Source organism: Somniosus microcephalus, unplaced genomic scaffold, assembly GCF_052327205.1.
Source record: "Somniosus microcephalus isolate GS21.2 unplaced genomic scaffold, FLI_Smic_1.0 unresolved_chr4, whole genome shotgun sequence".
In the NCBI taxonomy this organism is placed as follows: domain Eukaryota; kingdom Metazoa; phylum Chordata; class Chondrichthyes; order Squaliformes; family Somniosidae; genus Somniosus; species Somniosus microcephalus.
In genome coordinates this window covers 19,324,697-19,339,130 of record NW_028225182.1, presented here as the reverse complement: position 1 = coordinate 19,339,130, position 14,434 = coordinate 19,324,697, and the positions used below count along the sequence as shown (strand labels likewise).

The window sequence follows — 14,434 nt, the reverse complement described above, 5'->3', positions numbered from 1 at the left end:
GGGGGGTGTGGGGATTGGTGGTGGGGTGTGTGTGGGGGGTGGGGTGTGTGTGGGGATTGGGGTGGGGGTGGGGCTGTGTGGGGATTGGGGTGGGGTGTGTGTGGGGATTGGGGTGGGGGGGTGTGGGGATTGGGGTGGGGGGTGTGTGGGGATTGGGGTGGGGTGTGTGTGGGGATTGGGGTGGGGTGTGTGTGGGGATTGGGGTGGGGTGTGTGTGGGATTGGGGTGGGGGGGTGTGGGGATTGGGGTGGGGGGCTGTGTGGGATTGGGGTGGGGTGTGTGTGGGGATTGGGGTGGGGTGTGTGTGGGGATTGGGGTGGGGTGTGTGTGGGGATTGGGGTGGGGTGTGTGTGTGGATTGGGGTGGGGTGTGTGTGGGGATTGGGGTGGGGTGTGTGTGGATTGGGGTGGGGTGTGTGTGGGGATTGGGGTGGGGTGTGTGTGGATTGGGGTGGGGTGTGTGTGGGATTGGGTGGGGTGTGTGTGGGATTGGGGTGGGGTGTGTGTGGGGATTGGGGTGGGGTGTGTGTGGGGATTGGGGTGGGGTGTGTGTGGATTGGGGTGGGGGGTGTGTGGGGATTGGGGTGGGGGTGTGTGGGGATTGGGTGGGGGGTGTGTGGGGATTGGGGTGGGGGGTGTGGGGATTGGGGTGGGTGTGTGGGGATTGGTGGGGTGTGTGTGGATTGGGGTGGGGTGTGTGTGGATTGGGGTGGGGTGTGTGTGGGGATTGGGGTGGGGTGTGTGTGGGGATTGGGGTGGGGTGTGTGTGGATTGGGGTGGGTGTGTGTGGGATTGGGGTGGGGTGTGTGTGGGGATTGGGGTGGGGTGTGTGTGGATTGGGGTGGGGTGTGTGTGGGGATTGGGGTGGGGGTGTGGGGATTGGGGTGGGGTGCTGTGTGGGGATTGGGTGGGGTGTGTGTGGGATTGGGTGGGTGTGTGTGGGGATTGGGGTGGGTGTGTGTGGGAGTGGGTGTGTGGGGATTGGGTGGGTGTGTGTGGATTGGGGTGGGGTGTGTGTGGGGATTGGGTGGGTGTGTGTGGGATTGGGGTGGGGTGTGTGGGGATTGGGGTGGGGGGTGTGGGGATTGGGGTGGGGTGTGTGTGGGGATTGGGGTGGGGTGTGTGTGGGGATTGGGGTGGGTGTGTGGGGATTGGGGTGGGGTGTGTGTGGGGATTGGGGTGGGGTGTGTGTGGGGATTGGGTGGGGTGTGTGTGGGATTGGGTGGGGGGTGTGGGGATTGGGGTGGGGGGTGTGGGATTGGGGTGGGGGTGTGTGGGATTGGGGTGGGGTGTGTGGGGATTGGGGTGGGGTGTGTGTGGGGATTGGGGTGGGGTGTGTGTGGGATTGGGGTGGGGTGTGTGGGATTGGGGTGGGGTGTGTGTGGGGATTGGGGTGGGGTGTGTGGGGATTGGGGTGGGTGTGTGTGGGATTGGGTGGGTGTGTGTGGGGATTGGGTGGGGTGTGTGGGATTGGGTGGGGTGTGTGTGGGGATTGGGGTGGGGTGTGTGTGGGATTGGGGTGGGGTGTGTGTGGGGATTGGGGTGGGTGTGTGTGTGGATTGGGGTGGGGTGTGTGTGGATGGGGTGGGGTGTGTGTGGGGATTGGGGTGGGGTGTGTGTGGGATTGGGGTGGGGTGTGTGTGGGGATTGGGGTGGGGTGTGTGTGGGGATTGGGGTGGGGTGTGTGTGGGATTGGGGTGGGGGTGTGTGGGGATTGGGGTGGGGTGTGTGTGGGGATTGGGGTGGGGGTGTGTGGGGATTGGGGTGGGGTGTGTGTGTGGATGGGGTGGGGTGTGTGTGGGATTGGGTGGGTGTGTGTGGGATTGGGTGGGGGGGTGTGGGATTGGGGTGGGGTGTGTGTGGGGATTGGGGTGGGGTGTGTGTGTGGATTGGGGTGGGGTGTGTGTGGGATTGGGGTGGGGTGTGTGGGGATTGGGGTGGGGTGTGTGTGGGGATTGGGGTGGGGTGTGTGTGGATTGGGGTGGGTGGTGGTGTGTGTGTGATTGGGTGGGTGTGTGTGGGATTGGGGTGGGTGTGTGTGTGGATTGGGGTGGGGTGTGTGTGTGGATTGGGGTGGGGTGTGTGTGGGGATTGGGGTGGGGTGTGTGGGGATTGGGGTGGGGTGTGTGGGGATTGGGGTGGGGTGTGTGGGGATTGGGGTGGGGTGTGTGGATTGGGGTGGGGTGTGTGGGGATTGGGGTGGGGGTGTGTGGGGATTGGGGTGGGGTGTGTGGGGATTGGGGTGGGGGTGTGTGTGGGATTGGGGTGGGGTGTGGTGTGGGGATTGGGGTGGGGGGTGTGGGGATTGGGGTGGGTGTGTGTGGGGATTGGGGTGGGGTGTGTGTGGGGATTGGGGTGGGGGGTGTGTGGGATTGGGGTGGGGTGTGTGTGGGGATTGGGGTGGGGTGTGTGTGGGATTGGGGTGGGGGGTGTGTGGGGATTGGGGTGGGGGTGTGTGGGTTGGGTTGGGGGGGGGTGTGTGTGGATTGGGGTGGGGTGTGTGTGGATTGGGGTGGGGTGTGTGTGGGGTGGGTGGGGTGTGGGGATTGGGGTGGGGGTGTGTGGGGATTGGGGTGGGGGTGTGTGTGGATTGGGGTGGGGTGTGTGTGGGGTTTGGGGTGGGGGGGTGTGGGGATTGGGGTGGGGTGTGTGTGGGGATTGGGGTGGGGTGGTGTGGGGATTGGGGTGGGTGTGTGTGGATTGGGGTGGGGGGTGTGGGGATTGGGGTGGGGGGTGTGTGGATTGGGGTGGGGGGTGTGGGGATTGGGTGGGGGGTGGGGTTGGGTGGGGTGTGTGGGATTGGGGTGGGGTGTGTGTGGGGATTGGGGTGGGGGGGTGTGGGGATTGGGTGGGGTGTGTGTGGGGATTGGGGTGGGGTGTGTGTGGGGATTGGGGTGGGGTGTGTGTGGGGATTGGGGTGGGGTGTGTGGGGGATTGGGGTGGGGTGTGTGGGGATTGGGTGGGGGGGTGTGGGGATTGGGGTGGGGGGTGTGGGGATTGGGGTGGGGGGGTGTGGGGATTGGGGTGGGGGGTGTGGGTTGGGTGGGGGGGTGTGGGGATTGGGGTGGGGGTGTGTGTGGGGATTGGGGTGGGGTGTGTGTGGGGATTGGGGTGGGGGGGTGTGGGGATTGGGGTGGGGGTGTGTGGGGATTGGGGTGGGGTGTGTGTGGGGTTGGGGTGGGGGGGTGTGGGGTTGGGGTGGGGTGTGTGTGGGGATTGGGGTGGGGTGTGTGTGGGGATTGGGGTGGGGTGTGTGTGGATTGGGGTGGGGGGTGGGGATTGGGGTGGGGGGTGTGGGGATTGGGGTGGGGGGGTGTGGGGATTGGGTGGGGGTGTGTGGGGATTGGGGTGGGGTGTGTGTGGGGATTGGGGTGGGGGGGTGTGGGATTGGGGTGGGGTGTGTGTGGGGATTGGGTGGGGTGTGTGTGGGGATTGGGGTGGGGTGTGTGTGGGGATTGGGGTGGGGTGTGTGTGGGGATTGGGTGGGTGTGTGGGGGATTGGGGTGGGGGGGTGTGGGGATTGGGGTGGGGGGGTGTGGGATTGGGGTGGGGGGTGTGTGGATTGGGGTGGGGTGTGTGTGGGGATTGGGGTGGGGTGTGTGTGGGGATTGGGGTGGGGTGTGTGTGGATTGGGGTGGGGTGTGTGTGGGGATTGGGGTGGGGTGTGTGTGTGGATTGGGGTGGGGGGGTGTGGGGTTGGGGTGGGGTGTGTGGGGATTGGGGTGGGGTGTGTGGGGATTGGGGTGGGGTGTGTGGGGATTGGGGTGGGGTGTGTGGGGGATTGGGGTGGGGTGTGTGTGGGGATTGGGGTGGGGTGTGTGGGGGGATTGGGGTGGGGTGTGTGGGGGGATTGGGGTGGGGTGTGTGGGGATTGGGGTGGGGTGTGTGTGGGGATTGGGGTGGGGTGTGTGTGGGGATTGGGGTGGGGTGTGTGTGGGGATTGGGGTGGGGTGTGTGTGGGGATTGGGGTGGGGTGTGTGTGGGGATTGGGGTGGGGTGTGTGTGTGGGGATTGGGGTGGGGTGTGTGTGGGGATTGGGGTGGGGTGTGTGTGGGGATTGGGGTGGGGTGTGTGTGGGGATTGGGGTGGGGGGGTGTGGGGATTGGGGTGGGGGGTGTATTAGAAGGAAAGAAAGAAAGACTTGCATTTCTATAGCACCTTTCACAACCACCGGACATCTGAAAGTGCTTTACAGCCAATGAAGTACTTTTTGAAGTGGAGTCACTGTTGTAATGTAGGAAACGCGGCAGCCAATTTGTGCACAGCAAGCTCCCACAAACAGCAATGTGATAATGACCAGATAATCTGATTGTATTTGTTATGTTGATACATGTGCAGTAGGCGTCTGAGGAAGAGTGTGTTTGAAGACCAGGACCTCAAACCCGGCACTAAGCTCATGGTCTACAGAGCAGCAGTGATACCCGCCCTGCTGTATGCCTCAGAGACATGGACCATGTACAGCAGGCACCTCAAAGCACTGGAGAGGTACCACCAACGCTGCCTCCGCAAGATCCTGCAAATCCATTGGCAGGATAGGTGCACCAACGTCAGTGTTCTTGCTCAGGCCAACATCCCCAGCATCGAAGCTTTGACCACGCTCGATCAGCTCCGATGGACGGGTCACATTGTCCACATGCCCGATACAAGACTCCCAAAACAAGCGCTCTGCTCGGAGCTCCGACACGGCAAGAGAGCCCCAGGTGGGCAGAGGAAACGCTTCAAGGACACCCTCAAAGCCTCCTTGAAAAAGTGTAACATCCCCAGCGACACCTGGGAAACCCTGGCCCAAGACTGCACAAAGTGGAGGAGAAGCATCCGGGAAGGCGCCGAGCACCTCGAGTCTCTTCGCCGGGAGCAAGCGGAAGCCAAGCGCACGTCAACCCAAGCACCCCACCCACCCGCCCCTTCAACCACCGTCTGCCCCACCTGTGACAGAGACTGTAGCTCCTGCATTGGATTCATCAGCCACCTGAACTCATTTTTAATGTGGAAGCAAGTCATCCTCGGTTCCGAGGGACTGCCTAAGAGGGACTGAGGGATAAATATTGGCCCCAGGACACTGGGGATAACTCCCCTACTCTTCTTCGAAATAGTCGCCGTGGGGCCTTTTATGTCCACCTGAGAGGGCGGACGGGACATTGGTTTAACGTCTCATCTGAAAGACGGCACCCCCGACAGTGTAGCACGCCCTCAGTACTGCCCCTCCGACAGTGCGGTGTTCCCCAGTACTGACCCTCCGACAGTGCGGCGCTCCCTCAGTTCTGCCCCTCCGTCAGTGCAGCGCTCCCTCAGTACTGCTCCTCCGACAGTGCAGCGCTCCCTCAGTACTGCCCCTCCGACAGTGCGGCGCTCCCTCAGCACTGCCCCTCCGACAGTGCGGCGCTCCCTCAGCACTGCCACTCCGACAGTGCGGCGCTCCCTCAGCACTGCCACTCCGCGACAGTACGGCTCTCCCTCAGTACTGCCCCTCCGACACTGCGGCGCTCCCTCAGTACTGCCCCTCCGACAGTGCTCCGCTCCCTCAGTACTGCCCCTCCGACACTGCGGCGCTCCCTCAGTACTGCCCCTCCGACAGTGCTCCGCTCCCTCAGTACTGCCCCTCCGACAGTGCGGCGCTCCCTCAGTACTGCCCCTCCGACAGTGCGGCGCTCCCTCAGTACTGCCCCTCCGACAGTGCGGCGCTCCCTCAGTACTGCCCCTCCGACAGTGCGGCGCTCCCTCAGTACTGCCCCTCCGACAGTGCGGCGCTCCCTCAGCACTGCCCCTCCGACAGTGCGGCGCTCCCTCAGCACTGCCCCTCCGACAGTGCGGCGCTCCCTCAGTACTGCCCCTCCGACAGTGCGGCGCTCCCTCAGTACTGCCCCTCCGACAGTGCGGCGCTCCCTCAGTATATTGATAAATATTAGATTACTATTGGTTACAGGGTGTATTTACCTATAGATTGTGTGCTGTGATCTATGAGGTATAGGCTGTCTATTTATATCTCGAATGTTGTGTCAATTGTCGCTCCCCCGCTCACTCACCTTATCCCGGGAACTCCAGCTCAGGCCTCTGCCCCGCGCTAGGCCACGGCTCCGCCCACCCCGACACCCATTGGCCGCCGGAACCGTCAGTCAAATCAGCGTCACCACAGCAACCAGGCCCGGGCATCCAATCATCGGAGAGCGAGGCTGGAGTCAGTGACAGGGGCAACTCAGAGAGCGGGCTCCTCACACAGGGGCAACTCAGAGAGTGGGCTCCTCACACAGGGGCAACTCAGAGAGCGGGCTCCTCACACAGGGGCAACTCAGAGCGGGCTCCTCACACAGGGGGCAACTCAGAGCGGGCTCCTCACACAGGGGGCAACTCAGAGAGCGGGCTCCTCACACAGGGGGCAACTCAGAGAGCGGGCTCCTCACACAGGGGGCAACTCAGAGAGCGGGCTCCTCACACAGGGGCAACTCAGAGAGCGGGCTCCTCACACAGGGGGCAACTCAGAGCGGGTTCCTCACACAGGGGGCAACTCAGAGAGCGGGCTCCTCACACAGGGGCAACTCAGAGAGCGGGCTCCTCACAGGGGCAACTCAGAGAGCGGGCTCCTCACACAGGGGGCAACTCAGAGCGGGCTCCTCACACAGGGGGCAACCCAGAGAGCGGGCTCCTCACACAGGGGGCAACTCAGAGTGGGCTCCTCACACAGGGGGCAACTCAGAGCGGGCTCCTCACACAGGGGGCAACCCAGAGAGCGGGCTCCTCACACAGGGGGCAACTCAGAGAGCGGGCTCCTCACACAGGGGCAACACAGAGAGCGGGCTCCTCACACAGGGGGCAACTCAGAGAGCGGGCTCCTCACACAGGGGCAACTCAGAGAGTGGGCTCCTCACACAGGGGCAACACAGAGAGCGGGCTCCTCACACAGGGGGCAACTCAGAGCGGGCTCCTCACACAGGGGGCAACTGATACAGCGTGCAACTGATACAGCGTGCAACTCATACAGCGTGCAACTCATACAGCGTGCAACTTATACAGGGTGCAACTTATACAGGGAGCAACTTACACAGCGTGCAACTCATTCAGGGAGCAATTTATACAGGGTGCAACTTATACAGCGTGCAACTTATACAGGGTGCAACTCATACAGGGAGCAATTTATACAGGGAGCAACTTATACAGCGTGCAATTTATACAGCTTGGAACTCATACAGGGTGCAACTTATACAGCGAGCAATTCGTACAGCGAGCAACTTATACAGCGTGCAACTCATTCAGGGAGCAACTTATACACGGTGCAACTCATACAGGGAGCAACTTATACAGGGTGCAACTTATACAGCGTGCAACTCATACAGCGTGCAACTTATACAGTGTGCAATTTATACAGGGTACAACTCATACAGGGAGCAATTTATACAGGGTGCAACTTATACAGGGAGCAATTTATACAGCGTGCAACTCGTACAGGGAGCAATTTATACAGGGTGCAACTTATACAGCGAGCAACTCATACAGGGTGCAACTGATACAGGGTGCAACTCATACAGGGTGCAACTCATACAGCGTGCAACTTATACAGGGAGCAACTTACACAGCGTGCAACTTATACAGGGTGCAACTCATACAGCGTGCAACTCATTCAGGGAGCAATTTATACAGCGTGCAACTTATACTGGGTGCAACTCATACAGGAAGCAATTTATACAGGGTGCAACTTATACAGCGTGCAATTTATACAGCTTGGAACTCATACAGGGTGCAACTCATACAGTGTGCAATTTATACAGGGAGCAATTTATACAGGGTGCAACTTATACAGGGAGCAATTTATACAGCGTGCAACTCGTACAGGGAGCAATTTATACAGGTGCAACTCATACAGCGTGCAACTCATACAGCGTGCAACTCATACAGGGTGCAACTCAGAGGGTGCAACTTATACAGCGTGCAATTTATACAGCGTGCAACTCATACAGGGAGCAATTTATACCGGGAGCAACTTATACAGCGAGCAATTTATACAGGGTGCAATTTATACAGCGTGCAATTTATACAGGGTGCAACTCATACCGGGAGCAACTTATACAGCGTGCAATTCATACCGGGAGCAACTTATACAGCGTGCAACTCATACTGGGTGCAACTCATACTGGGTGCAACTCATACAGGGAGCAATTTATACAGGGTGCAACTTATACAGCGAGCAACTTATACAGCGTGCAACTCATACTGGGTGCAACTCATTCAGGGAGCAATTTATACAGGGTGCAACTTATACAGCGTGCAACTTATACAGCGAGCAATTTCTGCAGCGTGCAACTCGTACAGCGTGCAACTCGTACAGGGTGCAACTCGTACAGCGTGCAACTCAGAGGGTGCAACTTATACAGTGTGCAATTTATACAGGGAGCAATTTATACCGGGAGCAACTTATACAGCGAGCAATTTATACAGCGTGCAATTTATACAGGGTGCAACTCATACCGGGAGCAACTTATACAGCGTGCAATTCATACCGGGAGCAACTTATACAGCGTGCAACTCATACTGGGTGCAACTCATACTGGGTGCAACTCATACAGGGAGCAATTTATACAGGGTGCAACTTATACAGCGAGCAACTTATACAGCGTGCAACTCATACTGGGTGCAACTCATTCAGGGAGCAATTTATACAGGGTGCAACTTATACAGCGTGCAACTTATACAGCGAGCAATTTCTGCAGCGTGCAACTCGTACAGCGTGCAACTCGTACAGGGTGCAACTCGTACAGCGTGCAACTCAGAGGGTGCAACTTATACAGTGTGCAATTTATACAGGGTACAACTCATACAGTGTGCAACTTATACAGGGAGCAATTTATACAGCGTGCAACTCGTACAGGGAGCAATTTATACAGGGTGCAACTTATACAGCGAGCAACTCATACAGGGTGCAACTTATACAGCGTGCAACTCATTCAGGGAGCAATTTATACAGTGTGCAATTTATACAGCATGCAACTCATACAGGGAGCAATTTATACAGCGTGCAATTTATACAGGGTGCAACTCATACCGGGAGCAACTTATACAGGGTGCAACTTGTACAGCGAGCAATTTATACAGCGTGCAACTCGTACAGGGAGCAATTTATACAGGGTGCAACTTATACAGCGAGCAACTTATACAGCGTGCAACTCATACTGGGTGCAACTTATACAGTGTAACTCATACAGGGTGCAACTTATACAGCGAGCAATTTATACAGCGTGCAACTCGTACAGGGAGCAATTTATACAGGGTGCAACTTATACAGCGAGCAACTTATACAGCATGCAACTCATACTGGGTGCAACTCATTCAGGGAGCAATTTATACAGGGTGCAACTTATACAGCGAGCAATTTCTGCAGCGTGCAACTCGTACAGGGTGCAATTTATACAGGGTGCAACTTATACAGCGTGCAATTTATACAGGGTGCAACTTATACAGCGTGCAGGGGGTGAGAGGTCAGGGGGTGAGAGGTCAGTGCCAGTTTGCCGCCAGTGGCGGGCGGTACCATGCTGTGTGTAGGGGGGGGGAAATGTTTGGTGATGGCCGAGCTCCGGTCAGTAGAGTTGTGGGGCGGGGGGTGTCAGTTAGTGAGGGGGCAGTGAGTGAGGGGGCCAGTTGTGGAAGCTGGGTGGCCGGCTGTAGAGGGGGTGAGGCGGGGATCTGCGAGTGCGGGGGTTGCTCGGGATTCCCCCCCCCCCCCCAGTATGTGAGCGCGGTGGTAGAGTCGGGCGGGCGGGTCTGCCGAGCGGGAGATTCGCGCCAGATTCGGATCAGCGGGAGAGAGAGAAACAGAGAGAGAGAAAGAGAGAGAGCCCGGGAGAGAGACAGAGGAGTACAGAGAGAGGGAGAGGGTCCGAGAGCCGCGCGCACACAGAGACAGAGACAACCGACAGAGAGAAGCAGCGGCGGAGAGAGAGAGAGAGAGAGAGAGGAGCCCGGGACACAGAGAGCGGGACAGGGCCCGTGAGTCACACACACACAGACACAGCGCCATGCCGCCCAAAGACTACCAGAGCGAGAAAGGTGAGGGTCGCTGGGGTGGGCAGAGTTTAGGGGGTGGGTGTGTTCGGGTGGGGTGTAACTGGGGGTGATGGGTGGGAGTTTGGGGGGTAAGTGGGAGGTTGGGGGGGAGGGGGGTAAGTGGGAGGTTGGGGGGGAGGGGGGTAAGTGGGAGGTTGGGGGGGTAAGTGGGAGGTTGGGGGGGAGGGGGGTAAGTGGGAGGTTGGGGGGGGTAAGTGGGAGGTTGGGGGGGAGGGGGGGTAATTGGGGTCTTTGGGGGGAAGGGGTGGGGAGAGGGGGTAATTGGGGTCTTTGGGGGGTAATTGGGGTCTTTGGGGGGTAATTGGGGTCTTTGGGGGGAAGGGGGGTAATTGGGGTCTTTGGGGGGAAGGGGGGGTCTTTGGGGGGAATTGGGGTCTTTGGGGGGAAGGGGGTAATTGGGGTCTTTGGGGGGAAGGGGTGGGGAGAGGGGGTAATTGGGGTCTTTGGGGGGAAGGGGGGGTAATTGGGGTCTTTGGGGGGAAGGGGTGGGGAGAGGGGGTAATTGGGGTCTTTGGGGGGAAGGGGTGGGGAGAGGGGGTAATTGGGGTCTTTGGGGGGAAGGGGTGGGGAGAGGGGGTAATTGGGGGTCTTTGGGGGGAAGGGGTGGGGAGAGGGGGTAATTGGGGTCTTTGGGGGGAAGGGGTGGGGAGAGGGGGTAATTGGGGTCTTTGGGGGGGTGGGGAGAGGGGGTAATTGGGGTCTTTGGGGGGAAGGGGTGGGGAGAGGGGGTAATTGGGGTCTTTGGGGGGGTAGGGAGAGGGGGTAATTGGGGTCTGTGGGGGGGTAGGGTGAGGGGGTAATTGGGGTCTGGGGGGGTAGGGTGAGGGGGTAATTGGGGTCTGTGGGGGGGTAGGGTGAGGGTAATTGGGGTCTGGGGTAGGGTTGGGGAGAGGGGGGTAATTGGGGTCTGTGGGGGGGGGTAGGGTTGGGGAGAGGGGGGTAATTGGGGTCTTTGGGGGGAAGGGGTGGGGAGAGGGGGTAATTGGGGTCTGTGGGGGGGTAGGGTGAGGGGGTAATTGGGGTCTGTGGGGGGGTAGGGTTGGGGAGAGGGGGTAATTGGGGTCTGTGGGGGGGTAGGGTTGGGGAGAGGGGGGTAATTGGGGTCTTTGGGGGGAAGGGGTGGGGAGAGGGGGTAATTGGGGTCTGTGGGGGGGTAGGGAGAGGGGGTAATTGGGGTCTGTGGGGGGTAGGGTGAGGGGGGTAATTGGGGTCTTTGGGGGGGAAGGGGTGGGGAGAGGGGGTAATTGGGGTCTGTGGGGGGGTAGGGAGAGGGGGTAATTGGGGTCTGTGGGGGGGTAGGGTGAGGGGGTAATTGGGGTCTGTGGGGGGGTAGGGTGAGGGGGTAATTGGGGTCTGGGGGGGTAGGGTGAGGGGGTAATTGGGGTCTGGGGGGGTAGGGTTGGGGAGAGGGGGTAATTGGGGTCTGTGGGGGGGTAGGGTTGGGGAGAGGGGGTAATTGGGGTCTGTGGGGGGGTAGGGTTGGGGAGAGGGTAATTGGGGTCTGGGGGGGGTAGGGGTGGGGAGAGGGGGTAATTGGGGTCTGGGGGGTAGGGGTGGGGAGAGGGGGGTAATTGGGGTCTGTGGGGGGAGGGGTGGGGAGAGGGGGGTAATTGGGGTCTGTGGGGGGAGGGGGGTAATTGGGGTCTGGGGGGTAGGGGTGGGGAGAGGGGGGTAATTGGGGTCTGTGGGGGGAGGGGGGTAATTGGGGTCTGTGGGGGGTAGGGTTGGGGGAGAGGGGGTAATTGGGGTCTGGGGAGAGGGGGTAATTGGGGTCTGTGGGGGGGTAGGGTTGGGGAGAGGGTAATTGGGGTCTGGGGGGGGTAGGGTTGGGGAGAGGGGGTAATTGGGGTCTGGGGGGTAGGGGTGGGGAGAGGGGGGTAATTGGGGTCTGTGGGGGGAGGGGTGGGGAGAGGGGGGTAATTGGGGTCTGTGGGGGGAGGGGGGTAATTGGGGTCTGGGGGGTAGGGGTGGGGAGAGGGGGGTAATTGGGGTCTGTGGGGGGAGGGGGGTAATTGGGGTCTGTGGGGGGTAGGGTTGGGGGAGAGGGGGTAATTGGGGTCTGGGGAGAGGGGGTAATTGGGGTCTGTGGGGGGTAGGGTTGGGGGAGAGGGGGTAATTGGGGTCTGGGGGGTAGGGTTGGGGGAGAGGGGGTAATTGGGGTCTGTGGGGGGTAGGGTTGGGGGAGAGGGGGTAATTGGGGTCTGTGGGGGGTAGGGTTGGGGGAGAGGGGGTAATTGGGGTCTGTGGGTGGTAGGGTTGGGGGAGAGGGGGTAATTGGGGTCTGTGGGGGGGTAGGGTAGGGTTGGTACACACTGCAGCCACGGTGCGCCGGTGGTGGAGGGAGTGAATGTTTAAGGTGGTGGATGGGGCGCCAATCAAGCGGGCTGCTTTATCCTGGATGGTGTCGAGCTTCTTGAGTGTTGTTGGAGCTGCACTCATCCAGGCAAGTGGAGAGTATTCCATCACACTCCTGACTTGTGCCTTGTAGATGGTGGAAAGGCTTTGGGGAGTCAGGAGGTGAGACACTTGCCACAGAATACCCAGCCTCTGACCTGCACTTGTTGCCACAGTACTTATGTGGCTGGTCCAGTTAAGTTTCTGATCAATGGTGACCCCCAGGATGTTGATGGTGGGGGATTCAGCGATGGTAATACCGTTGCCTGTCAAGGGGATGTGGTTAGACTCTCGCTTGTTGGAGATGGTCATTGCCTGGTAATTCTGTGGCGCGAATGTTACCTGCCACTTATCACCCAAGCCTGAACATTGTCCAGGTCTTGTTGCATGCGGGCATGGACTGCTTCATTTTGTGAGGAGTTGTGAATGGTGCTGAACACTGTGCAGTCATCAGCGAACAACCCCATTTCTGACCTTATGTTGGAGGGAAGATCATTGATGAAGCAGCTGAAGATGGTTGGGCCTAGGACACTGCCCTGAGGAACTCCTGCAGCGATGTCCCGGGGCTGTGATGATTGACCTTCAACAACCAGAACCATCTTCCTTTGTGCTCCGTATGACTCCAGCCAGTGGAGCGTTTTCCCCCAATCCCCATTGACTTCAGTTTTACCAGGGCTCCTTGATGACACACTTGGTCAAATGCTGCCTTGATGTCAACAGTCACTCTCGCCTTCAATGTTCCTCCAAAGGTGCGCAGGCCACTCACCAGCTCCTGTCGCTGGGAGCGATACCGCGCATGTGCGGCTGCTGCAAATGTAAAGGGACCGCGCATGGAAAAATAAAGTTACAGGGAACGTTCCTCACCTCTGGAATTCAGCTCTTTTGTCAATGTTTGGACCAAGGCTATAATGAGGTCTGGAGCCGGGTGGTCCTGGCAGAACCCAAACTGGGCATTGAGCAGGTTATTGGTGAGTTAGTGCCGCTTGATAGCACTGTCGACGACACCTTCCATCACTTTGCTGATGATTGAGAGTAGACTGATGGGGCGGTAATTGGCCGGATTGGATTTGTCCTGCTTTCTGTGGACATGACATACTTGGGCAGTTTTCCACATGGTCGGGTAGATGCCAGTGTTGTAGCTGTACTGGAACAGCTTGGCTAGATGTGCGGCTAGTTCTGGAGCACAAGTCTTCAGCACGATAGTCGGGATGCTGTCAGGGCCCATAGCCATTGTATCCAGTGCACACAGCTGCTTTGTGATATCACGTGGAGTGAATCGAATCGGCCGAAGACTGGCTTCTGTGATGGTGGGCACCTCGGGAGTAGGCTGATATGGATCATCCACTCGGCACTTAAAACCCGTTCATCCATCTCCTCGCGCTTGCTGGCCTTCGTTGGCTCATGATTCCTGAACGCCTTGATTTTAAAATTCTCATTTCCCCCCCCCCCGGCCAGGAATCTATCCTTGGCCCCCTCCTATTTCTCTTCTACATGCTGTCCCTCGCGACATCGTCCCAAAACAGAACGTCAGTTTCCACATGTACGCTGACGACACCCAGCTCTACCTCACCACCACATCTCTCGACCCCTCCACTGTTTCTAAATTGTCAAACTGCTGGTCTGACACCCAGTACTGGATGAGCAGAACTTTTCTCCAGTTCTATTAGGAAGGCCGAAAACATTGTCTGTGGTCCACGCCACAAACTCTGTTCCCGAGCCATCGACTCCATCCCTGGCCACTGTCTCGGGCTGAACCAGACTGTTCGCGACCGTGGTGTCTTATTTGACCGTGACGAGCTTCTGACCACACGTCTGTGCCATCACTAAGACCGCCTATTTCCACCTCCGTAACATTGCCCGACCACCTCTGCCTCAGCTCATCCGCTGCTGAAACCCTCATCCATGCCTTTGTTACCTCTGGACTTGACTATTCCAGCGCACTCCTGGCTGGCCTCCCACCGCGAACTTGAGCTCCTCCAAAACTCGGCTGC

The 14,434-nt window shown here is 59.1% G+C and overlaps 2 protein-coding genes across 2 annotated transcripts in view; one reads left to right on the top strand and one right to left on the bottom strand.

The window, feature by feature from the left end:
* The window catches only part of LOC147090009 (cohesin subunit SA-1-like), a 24,127-nt gene extending 17,076 nt beyond the window's left edge, over window positions 1-7,051 (bottom strand). Inside the window, exon 1 of the mRNA XM_085977023.1 lies at window positions 7,036-7,051. Within this exon, the coding sequence (XP_085833149.1) occupies window positions 7,036-7,051 (16 nt within the window). The remainder of the gene's footprint in view (window positions 1-7,035) is intronic.
* Window positions 7,052-9,705: 2,654 nt separating this feature from the next.
* Window positions 9,706-14,434, top strand: part of mcm7 (minichromosome maintenance complex component 7) — a 50,272-nt gene continuing 45,543 nt past the window's right edge. The window contains exon 1 of the mRNA XM_085977022.1: window positions 9,706-10,031. Coding sequence (XP_085833148.1) covers window positions 10,001-10,031 — 31 coding nt within the window. The 5' untranslated portion in view covers window positions 9,706-10,000. The remainder of the gene's footprint in view (window positions 10,032-14,434) is intronic.